The sequence below is a fragment of the Penicillium riverlandense genome (assembly GCF_028828495.1).
Source record: "Penicillium riverlandense strain IBT 135883 chromosome Unknown utg000003l_segment0_segment0, whole genome shotgun sequence".
Taxonomy (NCBI): Eukaryota; Fungi; Ascomycota; class Eurotiomycetes; order Eurotiales; family Aspergillaceae; genus Penicillium; species Penicillium riverlandense.
Window position 1 is genome coordinate 1,432,079 of NW_026643196.1, and position 13,174 is coordinate 1,445,252.

Consider the following 13,174-nt stretch of genomic DNA (forward strand, 5'->3'; position numbering starts at 1 on the left):
GAGATCAAGAGAATGTGTCAGTGCATAGGGAGTGTGATTCCCCATCTGGGAAGTACACTACCTATTGTACCTGCGGACAGGCATCGCACCAGATATTTGAGAGAAAAGATATTAGCGCAGAAAAAAGACCAAAAACCAACGGACAAGATCTTTTCCGAGTCATATTAATGAGAGCCAGAACTCCGGCATTTCGTGCGGCTTCCAATTTAGCCAATCTGCCGACATTCCAACCCTCACTCGATTTCGCCGACGATTACCCGCCCGGAAGGTGGTTCGCAAGGCCCAGGAGGCGCGGAGTGTCGGAATATGGGGTACAGTATTAGGCAGGGATCAACCCGTGTACCCAATAAAGGGCGTGTGGGACTCGTACTATGGGGGGATGTACTCCATAGCAGACCCCTTCCTGCACAATTCCCCTGCCGATTTCTCCGGCCTGGTCAAATCTGGAGAGGACGGAGTAATATGTCTAATATTGCGTCAGGGCCGGCACGGGGGATGGGCGGAGACTGCTCCACTCTTGTTCGGGGATTGAAATCCTGGTCGGGCCGATGAGAAAACTATCCCTGGGAGGAATTGTTATGTTATGGACAAAGGAACTGCCATCCTTTTAACCCGAGTGAAGGTGGAATTGTTCGTCTATTATGGACTCACGAAAACACTCCGTGCCGGCATTCGTCAAGGGTCCGCGTCTGCCCCAGGTCCGATGTATGTGATGGGGATGTACGTCGGAGGTAGATTTGATCTCCAGCCGAGCGCAGGCATCGATCGGGCCAGTACTTATGGACAAACGGATTCAACCAATGCAATCGATGCAGTAGTAGGCAGCCTCCCCCCACACTTTTGGGCCCCGAGCTATCCGAGGTTTCCACGGGACGCCGACAGGGGGACGATAGACCGTTGTAGTACGGCGAAAACGGTAGTCAGTGACATTTGTGGTTAGACCATGGAACAAGCCATGTCGCACGGGCGCGCAGCCATGGATTCAACCTCAGGGCCATGCACAGGCCTTCCCCACAATTGACCTCATCCCCTGGGTGAGGAGAGTAGTATCGCCAAGATAATAAGGGAGTTGCCATAATTGGAAAGACACGCGAAGATCGCATGTCCCCCCCAGCTGGTTTTTGTTGGCTTGACGTGAGAAATAATTGCCGAGGCGGAGTATGAGCGTGGCTCGCAACGAGGGCCGACTGGAATGTATGTATGTGGGAAGTAAATAAGTCCGTAAATAAGTCAGTCCGAGGTGATGGATGCTCCTCGCTTGGTTTCACTCCTTCCGTTTCCCTGCCGATCACTCCCTCATCATCTCCACTGTTGTTTGTTCACTGGATCATCCCTTGGGCTTCCATCCAGTACTATTTAAGTCTGGACTATCCCTTCGACAAGTTCGATTTCACCCTCCGCTTCCTCCCACACTCGTTATATATCAACCATGAAGCTCGGGTGGCTCGAGTTGGCCGCTCTGACGGCCTCGGTCGCCGGTGCCAAGGTATGGGATGTTATGATCCACGATGTTTGTGCCCATGACTGACACAACTTCTCTCCAGGAATTGGCGTATTCTCCCCCATACTACCCCTCCCCATGGATGGACGGCCAGGGCGACTGGGCCGACGCCCACAAGCGCGCCGTCGAATTCGTGTCCGGCCTGACCCTCGCGGAAAAGGTCAACCTGACCACGGGAGCCGGTTGGGAACAGGAACGCTGCGTCGGTGAGACTGGTGGCATTCCACGGTAGGTGTTGGTCCCCCCAACGCGACCACAGTAACTGACGCGGGAGCAGCCTAGGCATGTGGGGCTGGTGTATGCAAGACTCGCCGCTGGGTGTTCGTGACTGTATGGACTGGACTTCTTTGAAAGACAATAAGAGACTGACTGGTGTGCAGCCGACTACAACTCGGGATTCCCCGCCGGAGTCAATGTCGCCGCTACTTGGGACAAGACCCTCGCCTACCTGCGTGGTAAGGCCATGGGCGAGGAACACCGCGACAAGGGTGTTGATGTGCAATTGGGCCCCGTGGCGGGCCCGCTGGGCAAGCACCCCGACGGCGGTCGTGTCTGGGAAGGATTCGCTCCGGACCCCGTCTTGACCGGTCAACTGTTCGCGGAAACCATCAAGGGCATTCAGGATGCTGGTGTCATTGCTTGCGCCAAGCATTACATTCTCAACGAGCAGGAGCATTTCCGCCAAGCGGGCGAGGCGCAGGGCTATGGCTATGACATCGACCAGAGCATCAGCTCCAACATTGACGACAAGACCATGCACGAGTTGTATCTCTGGCCCTTTGTCGATGCGGTCCGTGCCGGTGTGGGCTCCGTCATGTGCTCGTACAACCAGATCAACAACAGCTATGGCTGCTCCAACAGCTACACGCTCAACAAGCTGCTCAAGGGCGAACTGGGTTTCCAGGGCTTCGTCATGAGTGACTGGGGTGCGCACCACAGTGGTGTTGGCGATGCTCTGGCCGGTCTGGATATGTCGATGCCTGGTGATGTGATCCTCGGCAGCCCGTACTCCTTCTGGGGTACTAACCTGACCGTTGCGGCGCTGAACGGCACCATCCCCGAGTGGCGCATTGACGATATGGCCACCCGCATCATGGCCGCCTACTACAAGGTCGGCCGCGACAAAGTCCGCACTCCGCCCAACTTCAGCTCCTGGACCCGCGACGAGTATGGTTATGAGCACTTCATGGTGAGCGAGAATTACGTCAAGCTCAATGAACGAGTTAACGTCCAGGGTGACCACGCCAACGTGATTCGCAAGGTCGGCTCGGACAGCATTGTCCTGCTGAAGAACAATGGCGCGCTGCCCCTGACCCATGACGAGAAGTTTGTTGCCATTCTGGGCGAGGACGCTGGATCCAACCCCTATGGCGCCAATGGCTGCAGTGACCGTGGTTGCGACGACGGAACCTTGGCGATGGGCTGGGGCAGTGGCTCTGCCAACTTCCCCTACCTGATCACGCCGGAGCAGGCCATCCAGAACGAAGTGATCTTCAGCAGCCAGGGCAAGGGCGATGTCTTTTCCGTCACTGACAACTGGGCTCTGGACCAGATGGCTGCGACCGCCGCTCAGGCTGATGTCTCCCTGGTCTTTGTGAACGCCGATTCCGGCGAGGGCTACATCAATGTCGATGGCAACGAGGGTGACCGCAAGAACATGACCCTGTGGGGGAACGGCGAAGAGGTCATCAAGGCTGCCACTGAGAACTGCAACAACGTCGTTGTCATCATGCACACCCCGAGCGCCGTTCTGATTGGCGATTGGTATCACAACCCCAACATCACCGCCATTCTCTGGGCTGGTCTTCCCGGCCAGGAGAGCGGTCGCAGCCTGGTTGATGTCCTGTATGGCCGCGTCAACCCTGGTGGCAAGACGCCGTTCACCTGGGGCAAGACTCGCGCGGCCTATGGTCCTCCCATCCTCACTGAGCCCAACAACGGCAAGGGCGCTCCCCAGGACGACACTTTCACCGACGGTCTCTACATTGACTACCGCCACTTCGACAAGTATGACCACCAGCCCATCTACGAGTTTGGTTACGGTCTGAGCTACACCTCCTTCTCCTTCTCGAATCTGGAGGTCACTCCTCTGCACGGCGGCAAGTACACTCCCACCACTGGCATGACCAAGAAGGCTCCTGTCCTCGGCAAGATCGGCCAGGCTTCGGACTACTTGTTCCCCAAGAGCATCAAGCGCATCACTCAGTACCTGTACCCGTACCTCAACTCCACCAACCTCCGCGAGTCGTCTGGTGATCCGGAGTACGGTCTGCCGACCAAGAAGTACGTCCCCGCCGGTGCCCGCGACGGCTCTCCCCAGGAGCTGCTGCCCGCCAGCGGCTCCTCGGGCGGCAACCCAGGTCTGTTCGAGGACCTCTTCCGCATCACAGCCACCATCACCAACACCGGCAAGACCGCCGGCGACGAGGTCCCCCAGCTGTACGTTTCTCTCGGCGGCGAGGACGACCCCGTCCGCCAGCTGCGTGCGTTTGACCGCGTCTCTATCCAGGCCGGCCAGAAGGTCGAGTGGTCAACCACCCTCAACCGCCGCGACCTCTCCAACTGGGACACCGAGTCCCAGAACTGGGTCATCAGCAAGGCGGCCAAGAAGGTGTACGTTGGCAACTCGTCGCGCAAGCTGCCCCTTTCTGCTACTCTGCCTACGGTCCAGTAGGCCATTTTTTTTATCGTCAAACTCGGGGAAGATCAGCATGCCTGCTTAGTAGTCACTTTCCTTCTTAATGTTGTACAAACAGCATTATTGCATTGCATATAGTTTTAATGGCATGCCTTTCACCTGTTGCACTCCATACCAAGACCTCCCCAGCTGTCTAGATACTGTGTAGTCTTAGAAGAATGGGAAGTATAGATCCGAGAGGCTTCTGATTATGCTAACGGGAGGTATGGAGGTCGAGGGAATATTGTGCTTCCAAATTGAGTGCTCTGCTGCCGGGAGGGCAATAGAGGCTGCCTCATTGAGGGATTTGATGAGACAAGCCGTGCCCTGAGAAGCAACCGTAGATATCGCGCCATAACTAGTCAGGATGCTATTAATATCTGTACCCCGCCTCTAGTGAATTAGAGCCTGTCATCTTCTGCCCCTTTTTTTGATGAGTTGAATGGTGCCAAAACAGGAATTATCCCTAATCTGGTGCAGATCTACACAAGGCTGGCTCTCTATGACAACCGAAAGTAGATTACTTGGATACTTTCCGAAAGAGGGATTATTCCTACTCCAGATCCACATAGGGCTGGTTCGAATCAAGGGCCATGGATTACAAAAAGAGGTTGTGACGTTGCTTGGGAAGAATAAGCTCAAATATCCAATAATGTATGGGGGGACTACACGGCCTCTCTCTGGAACCACCTCTTAACGAGAGCCGCCGATCTTCTACACTCCCTAGTCCAGAAAAGGGATCATTCCTAATCTGGCCCGGATCTGCCTAAGGCTGGCTCTCGGTGAAAGGGGGTCCGTGGCGTTTGATCTAAAGGAGAATAAGCTCAAATATCCAAATGCCCAGCTCGGTTACCAGTGCGTTGTTCAAAGCCTCTGCGAGGAAATGTTACGCCTGATTTTGCAGGGTAAATGCAGGGAAGATCACATATCATGGCTGGTGTTTGCTGGCATGTACTTGACCTGTGGCTGTACAGCTGGCGATGACCTTGAAAGTGTTGACCCCCGTCGGTAGCGGGTTTGGGGCCAAAACATCAACAGTTCGGTTTCGGGACAGCACATTAGTGGACAGTCTGCGTACGCCCCACCGAACAGCCTCAATTTTGCCATAGTGGAGCTTGTCAACAAGAATAGCACACGTTGATTTAGAATGGACATAAAAGAGCCTCTCTATCCGGAGGGAAATATATCATCTTCAACTTCTCTTGCGAGAGAGAGCTTCAAGCCTTAGACACTCTCCTCCCTCCACGACTAAATCCCATCGTGATTAATTCATTACAAAGCCACGACCGCCATCATGTCCTCCAAGTCGCAAACCGAAGGTCTCGAGCTGGCCGAATTGGTTTTTTACGCTATTGCGTCTCTACCGGCCACCTACTGTTTGATCAAACACGGGAGACCCGGACTCCTGGGCTGGCTCAACGTACTGATTTTCTGTGGTCTTCGCATTGCAAGCAATGCTATGGCCTATCACGACATGACCACCACTGGCAACCCCAACAAGGCGGCCTCCATCATCTCCGGAATTGGTCTTTCGCCTCTACTGCTGGCAGCGCTGAATCTTCTCAATGAGACGTATGTGATTACTTGCACTGTGCTCGGACTTGAAAATACTAACAGGACAATAGCAACACTTCCATCCGAGACAACCTCCCCGCAATCGTCAAGAGCTATGGTTCCATTTTAGCACACTGGGTTATCATTGCTGGAGTTGCCTTGGCAGCTGCGTCGAGCAACGGAAAACTTATTCTGCTGCGCATTGGACTGATTGTTTTTGGGACTGGCTGGATGTTTGTTGCTATCCTCACTTATATCTCATTCCGCGCGCCCGTGAGCTCCCAGCGTGCTGATGGCGAGAAAAAGGTACGGAAGAACTCATTTTGCTCTAAACCAATTCGGTAGCTAACCACGAGAAATAGCTTCTCATCGCTATCATGGCCGCTCTTCCCCTCATCGGTGTCCGGATCCTCTATGGCATTGCAATTGCATTCGTTGATGGAAACATGCTGGGCGGAAGTCTACCTGTCCGAGTCATTCTTGGAACTTTGCCTGAGTTCCTGGTCATGATTGCCTATGTGGGTGTTGGCCTTGTTACTCGGAATGTGGCCGAACAGCGCCTGGCAGGATCCAAACAAACGATGGATTATACTGGGCCTGCTTATACATAAGAGTTTTTGAGACCCACGACTTTGATATGACTGGAGAATAGAGATTACATAAATAATATCGATTATGTCAAATCGACTACTATATTATACACTTTAAAAACTGTCGTGTCTTGCTGCAATAGCTCAAATAATGGCCAGCATCATCAGACAGTGGATGCAGGAGATGAAGGTGAACAGGTGGTCGCCAATGGAATTTCATAGCAGCGAGTCCCCGGTGATGCCGAAATGAGCTGCAAAGGCCAAGACATTGCCCACTTCCACTCAATGGGCAGAATACTGTCGATACCGTGCACCTCTCGATCGGGAGTGCTTTTGAGCCACCATATATCCTCCGAGGTTTTCGCCATGGCAAAAAGATACGCCAGAATCACCAAGGCCCTCGGTCGCCCCTCAGAAGCAAGATGCGTGAAGTGACTTGGTACCACCGGCGGGAAACCATTCAAGATTCTGCGGATCACGAAATCCGGTTGCTCTCCACTAACAGCAAGGAACATCATTTCTAAGTAACCAACGCTCTGACCGTAAGCTTCTGTTGTTTTATCGCACCATTCTTCTTCTTCAAGGCGGTAATGAAGCAAAAACTGAAACGGTTTGGCGGGCAGGTCGTGGAAAGGAAATTTGGGGTCCTTGTTCCACATGCTAGGCTGTGCGAAGAAAAGGGGACAAAGTGATGACTTCGAATTGACCAGAGTCCAATAAACCGACTGCAGGATTACCCGCACGCCGCGAGCCACTGACAGCCACAGGATCGGCGGTTCATAAGGTCCGGCTGAGGGTTCCGTGCGGAGAAATATTGTATAAAGAGAGATAAGAATGGCATTAAGACAGACGGATTCAACTTCCGGCCCGGTATTTTCATATGTCAGGGGGCGGTGCTGCTGTAGAGAAGAGTCGATATAGCTATGATGTACAGGACGTAACTTATTTGTTTCCTCCGGGACCATTATGGAGCGATGTGCGGCCCCGATAGCGAGCAGCGTGTGGAGTAGCGGCTCGTACTCAAACGCCATCTGCGGGACCGTCATACTCCACATGGCGCCAACCGAAGACAGCTGGGCAGAGCTCATGGTTTGCGCTGTTTGGGTCACGTAGTGGTGCATCAAGCGCATGTCCATGATCCGCAGTCCTCCCAATCCTGGGGAGCCAAGTCCGGATGTAGGGTTCGGTTGTGGACTTCCCTGGGAGGGTGAACTCCTCTGAGAGGATGATTTTCTCTTGGAGACAGCTCTAGATACCTGATCTGGTACATAGGCACGCGTTGATAATGGTGGATATTCACATGAAACCCCATGCCGTTCACAGTGGCTGCATTTTGGCTGCTGTTCATCGCACTATATCATTGGTTTAGCACGGGGAGATGATGGTCAACAAACGGGAGTACATAGTTACCTTGACCTTGCGGGCCTTGCATCGTAGGCAGCCTTTGGTAGATTTGCGGTGGCTCAGGCGTGGTGGCATGATTGATGGGTCCCACAGATCCGTGCACTTCTGTAACCTTCGGTTTCGACACTCATCAAGAATGCGAGGCAGACCGTGGGGAGTCAGGTTAGGAACACGCGGAGAGGGTTGGGGGCGAGGGAAGCACGTGGCTGTCAAGTACCGACCAATAAATTGCCGAAACAGTGGCTCCACCGGCTAAACGCTCTAAAAGGGAATGACATGTAGACAAAAGGGCGCAAGGCTAGGCGATTATCAATTAAGTAGTTGTAAAAATAGTACGATTATCACGGTGTTTTGGTGTAGCGGTTCGCTAGTGAATTACGTTAGTTCATGGAAATCACAACGCGCCCCTTTTCAAAATCAATCAAGTATTTTAGTAACTAACGAATGGCGGAATGACAGCGCCAAAAGATGTGCGCAGTCGTCAATCTTGTTCCCATGGTCCGAGAAGTAATTTCCGAAGGAACTTCCCCAGTGAATAACTCGGCTATAGTGTTATGCCAAGTGGTAATAAGGTATTATACTTGAGGTAAGAGCCCGGAGCTAATACTTACCGAAATAGATAGAGGCCGGGATATGTATAAGTTATGAAATGTGGTTTTAGGGCCGTTTTTGGTTGTCAAGTGAATATCGGGACTGTCCCACCCAGATTTCAGCCAGTTTCCACGAGGCTGTATTACACCTCCGAAAGTATGCCATTGAGAACACAGCCTGAAGAACCAGTTGGCCATTAGCAGTTGTAGAAAACATACTCAAGGCAGTCCTTACTAACGTTGGTCTCACGGAATGCCCTCCATTTTCTAATTCGATCTTCGACTGTCTCTGATTCACTCCTTGCATGTCATGGCCTCTCCTACGAGACTGACGAAGGCCGAGAACTTTTGAAGGAATTATGTTCTGATCACTCAAAGGAAATTCCTACTTTGTTACATAACGTGCTCCGGAAAAAGACAGTTGCTGGGTAATAGTAGGTTATATTCAGCTTATAGTTGCTGCCGCCAGTATTAGGGATTATGTTCATTCCCTTGCCCAATCACCTATCAATTTGGCGACATGGTATTTTGTGGTCCAGCCCAAATCCGCTTCAATTCCGGATAGAATTTCGAGAACGGCATCCTGTTCATGCCGCTCCTCGAACACCTGACCAGCAACAAACAAAGCTTGGACAGAGTTGATCCGAACCGAATCTGTCGGACTCGCAAGACTGATACTGCAGATTTCTCTGGCGTGGTACGCGGCCTCTTTCAAAGCATGCCGATAAGATCTCAGCCGCGCAGACACTGTTGACCGAATTGCCGTAGATTCTTGTGGTTTGTTAACTAATAACAATATCATGGCTTGGTGATAGCTCTGTATTGTCGCGGCACATAAAGGCAGATCGAACCAAATCTGCTCGAAGCTGTCGAGACCGGGTGCTCGAGTTCGCGCAGTTGCAGTGAAGGTCGATGGAAGACAATCGTGCCAAGTCTCCAACTCGGTCATCAACGTGTTCCACCGATCTGTGAGGTACTCCTGGGTCAACCCAATTTGCGGTCGCTGTCCGCGAGGAAGAACATAGTCCTCAGGGACTAAGGAATCCCCGGCAGTGAGATGATTGGCGAGTTTACCAAGAAGCCACGTGAGTTCATTGGCTTTTATGACTTCTTCACTCTCTCCAGAATTGCCGATGTCCGTAGAGCTTAGGGGGATAAATGGTAGGAGAACGCCGTGTTCGTCTGTGGCTAGACCTGCATTCTGCCAGAAACGCACATCCTTTAGGTCAAGACGCGTTTGAGTCTCACTTATAACTAGATAAGTTAGCCACTTTGGACGTCGATGAGATCGATTCTAAAGCTCACAGGCACATAGCAAATCCTGTCTTGCGAGGCTCCAGAATACCGGCCCTTTGACTGCCGTCCTCGGAATGATGACTGGTGACTGGGCTGGTGTGGACTCCGATTCATCATTGAACAGAGGTAAAACACTTAAATGAGCTCTCCACGCCGTGCCAGGGGCATCCATCAATTCGTAGGTGCACAGTATAGCTACAGCGGCCAGCATCTCTTCTTTTTCGGCGGGGTTGTCAATATACGTCCCCAGGTCGATCGCTGTCTTCAAAAATCCAAGGGCCTGGTCATAATACTTTGCCGCTTGATAATGCCAGATATTTTTGCGTGTCAAAGAAAGAGCATGGCTGTTTCGTTTTTTGCTGTCGTTTGCAATATGATATAGGTGCCAGAGGTGTTTTGCAGCAAGAGCGCATACTGCAGATTTCAATAATGGCTTCGATGCTGCAATCACAGGAACCTTTGATGAGAAGTATGCCGTAGTATCAAAAAGATCCATCCTTAGGAACGGCAAGTTAGCCACCAGACAGGTATGAAAAACGATTCCCTTTATACTGACCACTGGCCTGGGCCTTCCTTGAAATGCCGCAATAAATGTGAGGCAATAACATTTTGATCTATCTCTGTCTTGTTTTTGGCACTGTAAACCGAGTAGTCTCCATGTTGAGGCGTATCTGGTGTGGAGACATCGTGTAAAGTGGCGGTTTTAGCAGAACCCTCTCTAGAGGCCTCGGAGACAGAAATATCGCCATTCTGTATGCCTGTATTTGTTCCTCGGTTTTCGAACTGGGCATGGTTGTCATCTGCAGTTTCATTTGCAATAGCTCCAGTCTCTTGCAGCCTTGTCAAGCTATCATGTGCGTATGGGTCTTGGACTTGAATAAAAGTCACTGTCACATTTTAGCAAGAGTCAAACCAACTAGATTAAAACGCACGCTCATCCGGGACTCTCACCCAGGTATGATCTTCTTCAAATAGTGCTGAATGCTTCTCTTGTAAGCCAGCTTTACGTCTCCGCTTCCGCCTTTCAGGGCCACGGAAGATAGATCGCTCTCCGTAAGTACAATCCCGACAAGCTTTTACACAAGGGCCACAAATTGGCTTGGCCTCATCACATTTCAACTTTCGACCTTTACACGTCAAACTAGAACAATGCGTGAGTCATCATTCGCGAAGCAATATTTGATTTGAAGACCTACCAGCCGGAGTAGGAGCGCATTCCTGCCGGAAGAATGTAGATCTTCGGCGGTGCCGATTTAGTGACAGGGAGGTAATCTCTGAAGCTAAAACCTGACACAGACCCAACGGTTCAATAATGGATGGGAGAAAACGTGCACTATGCTGGGTGAAGGTAGTGTGATAATTCGGCTCGTCGACCAAATGAAGAGTGGGAAAATCGGCTCGGAAATATTGCCACAATCACTCACTCGGCTCGTTAACTGCATTGGACTCGACGCCCCACTTGATGCTGATCATGGAGTCAGGTCCCATGCTTGGGACATTATCGCAAATTAAACCAAAGTAGCAATGCCAAAACTGAAATTTCTACTATTGTGCTCATTCATACACCTCCAATCAATCGTAATTCTGCCAGCTCCCATTCCAACATGATGTTTTAGTAAATGTTTTAGTTTGCCATTGTATAGTCCATTGAAACTATCGATCATAATGCATTGGCATGACTAGCTTGAAAGAGTCTACTTGACTGGAAAGCCTACTACCGAGCAGTATATCCGCCATCCACAGGCACACAGGCACCAGTCATCCAGCTGGCATCATCACTAGCTAACACCACCGCCATTTTCGCGATATCATCTGGCATACCAGGCCCGTTGAATGGGTGTCGGCGTTTCAAATCATCCAAAGATGTCATGTGTGAGGTAGTTTCCTGGAAGATCGCAGTCTGGGTAACTGTATACAACATCAGCGTGATCCCAGTGAATTATATCCCGATTCAAACATACAACCCGGGCAAATGGCATTCACATGAATCCGATGCTGCGCATAGTCCAAGGCCACTTGCCTTGTCAGGCTGCTCACGGCTCCTTTTGAGGCACAGTAAGAGGCTAGCGGTATAGTTAGCACTGTGAAATGACAAGTAACTTGACCATGCTTACAATTATATTGGCCCGCAATAATGCCCATGATTGAGGACATGTTAATAATCCACCCACGGTCTCCCGAGGGATGAGGTTCCTGTTCAAGCATTTGCGTAAGGGCATATTTGCAACCCAAAAACACCGATTTGGTATTGACGCGCATGGTGGTATCCCATGTCGACTCATCGGTCAAGTGACAAACAGCCGGAGTGCGAGCTTCAATTGAGATTCCGGCATTGTTCACTAGGCTGGAGAGTAATTATGTCAACTGGAATACCTTGGTAGCGGAGATAACACACCCTTACATATCCAAACGTCCGTACTCGGCGACCGCTTTTGAAACGAGGTTTTCCATTTGCTCCGCATCGCCAACGTCTGTCTGCACAAAGATGGCTTTTCCGCCAGCGTTGGTGATGATGGTGTGCGTGCTCTCAGATTCTTCGGGCAACCGTGCTGTCGGAGTCAAGTCGGCGCAAACTAGCTTGGCCCCCTCACGAGCATAGCGAATGCAGATTGCTCTACCCAGTCCAGATGAGGAGCCGGTGACAATTGCGACTTTATCCTGAAGGCGGAGGGATGCCATGGTGATAGTTATAGAACAGAATAGGCCTTAAATGTGTGCAGCAGATATAGACAAAGGAAATAGACCTCAGTAAATAGTCACAAAGAGTCAGCAAAGGGAACCTGTTTCCCCATGTGTCATGTTCCACGTGCCCAATACTCGGGTGAAACCCTTCGTTCGGGTAGTGGAGTGCATGCGGCTAGTTACCCCTCAGAATCATCAGATATGGCCGCTAGCTTGAACGGGTAAATTATCGGTAAGACCTGCACCTGACAATAAACTGTAGAAGTGGAACCAAGCTGGAAAGCAGTAAGCTTCGTAGCGGAGACCGTGGGGTTATCCCGGGACACTTGCCATCCTGGATTGCCGTGTGACAAGCAGGGTATACTTGCCGAGAGCATCTCTTTTCCTTGTATTCCCATCAGCTGTTTACTTTTACCACTATGCATATAAGTATACGCCTCGGAACCCAATATACTCTACAGTAACCCGTTTTCTTGTTCATCCTTGTTGTGTTTGTGCCATGGACAGACCTTGTGTACCGAACCACTGGACAAGAGCATTGGCGACGGCCGGGATGGATTGCTCAGGTCCTCAAGTCACGCACTACTATAGTGTTGATGGTGCTTGGGGGGTGTATGGGGTGGCAGTATTTGGGGAAAATGGATCTACCCTGGAAGATGAAGGACGTACAGAAATTCCTTCGAGTCTGGCGTTGTGTTGTTCTATAGATCGAGATGGTGCCTCGGCAGCACAGACCAGCTGATGTCATCCCTTCCGGGCTTGTTCCAAGACTTTTGACTCTTCCCAATTGTTATTCTGAATACCTTCGATGATTTCTCGCACTGTTTTCGCTGTCAAGCTCCAGTCGATTTAATTGACGATCTGGCCCTCAGAGGCTGTC

The 13,174-nt window shown here is 51.1% G+C and overlaps 4 protein-coding genes across 4 annotated transcripts; 2 read left to right on the forward strand and 2 right to left on the reverse strand.

The window, feature by feature from the left end:
- Positions 1-1,429: 1,429 nt before the first annotated feature.
- On the forward strand, positions 1,430-4,175 carry N7474_004220 (beta-glucosidase; the record flags this gene model as incomplete). The annotated part of the gene is made up of 4 exons (XM_057195635.1): positions 1,430-1,486; positions 1,545-1,729; positions 1,779-1,831; positions 1,882-4,175. The coding sequence occupies 4 exons, from the start codon at positions 1,430-1,432 to the stop codon at positions 4,173-4,175; spliced, it is 2,589 nt and encodes an 862-aa protein (XP_057053031.1).
- A 1,297-nt stretch (positions 4,176-5,472) lies between these two features.
- On the forward strand, positions 5,473-6,343 carry N7474_004221 (uncharacterized protein; the record flags this gene model as incomplete). The annotated part of the gene is made up of 3 exons (XM_057195636.1): positions 5,473-5,750; positions 5,804-6,038; positions 6,095-6,343. The coding sequence occupies 3 exons, from the start codon at positions 5,473-5,475 to the stop codon at positions 6,341-6,343; spliced, it is 762 nt and encodes a 253-aa protein (XP_057053032.1).
- A 143-nt stretch (positions 6,344-6,486) lies between these two features.
- Positions 6,487-7,458, reverse strand: N7474_004222 (uncharacterized protein; the record flags this gene model as incomplete). The annotated part of the gene is made up of 1 exon (XM_057195637.1): positions 6,487-7,458. One exon carries the CDS (start codon positions 7,456-7,458, stop codon positions 6,487-6,489), a length of 972 nt encoding a protein of 323 aa, XP_057053033.1.
- A 3,868-nt stretch (positions 7,459-11,326) lies between these two features.
- N7474_004223 (SDR family NAD(P)-dependent oxidoreductase) lies at positions 11,327-12,291 on the reverse strand (the record flags this gene model as incomplete). The annotated part of the gene is made up of 4 exons (XM_057195638.1): positions 11,327-11,520; positions 11,574-11,675; positions 11,727-11,956; positions 12,014-12,291. 4 exons carry the CDS (start codon positions 12,289-12,291, stop codon positions 11,327-11,329), a joined length of 804 nt encoding a protein of 267 aa, XP_057053034.1.
- Positions 12,292-13,174: the final 883 nt, after the last annotated feature.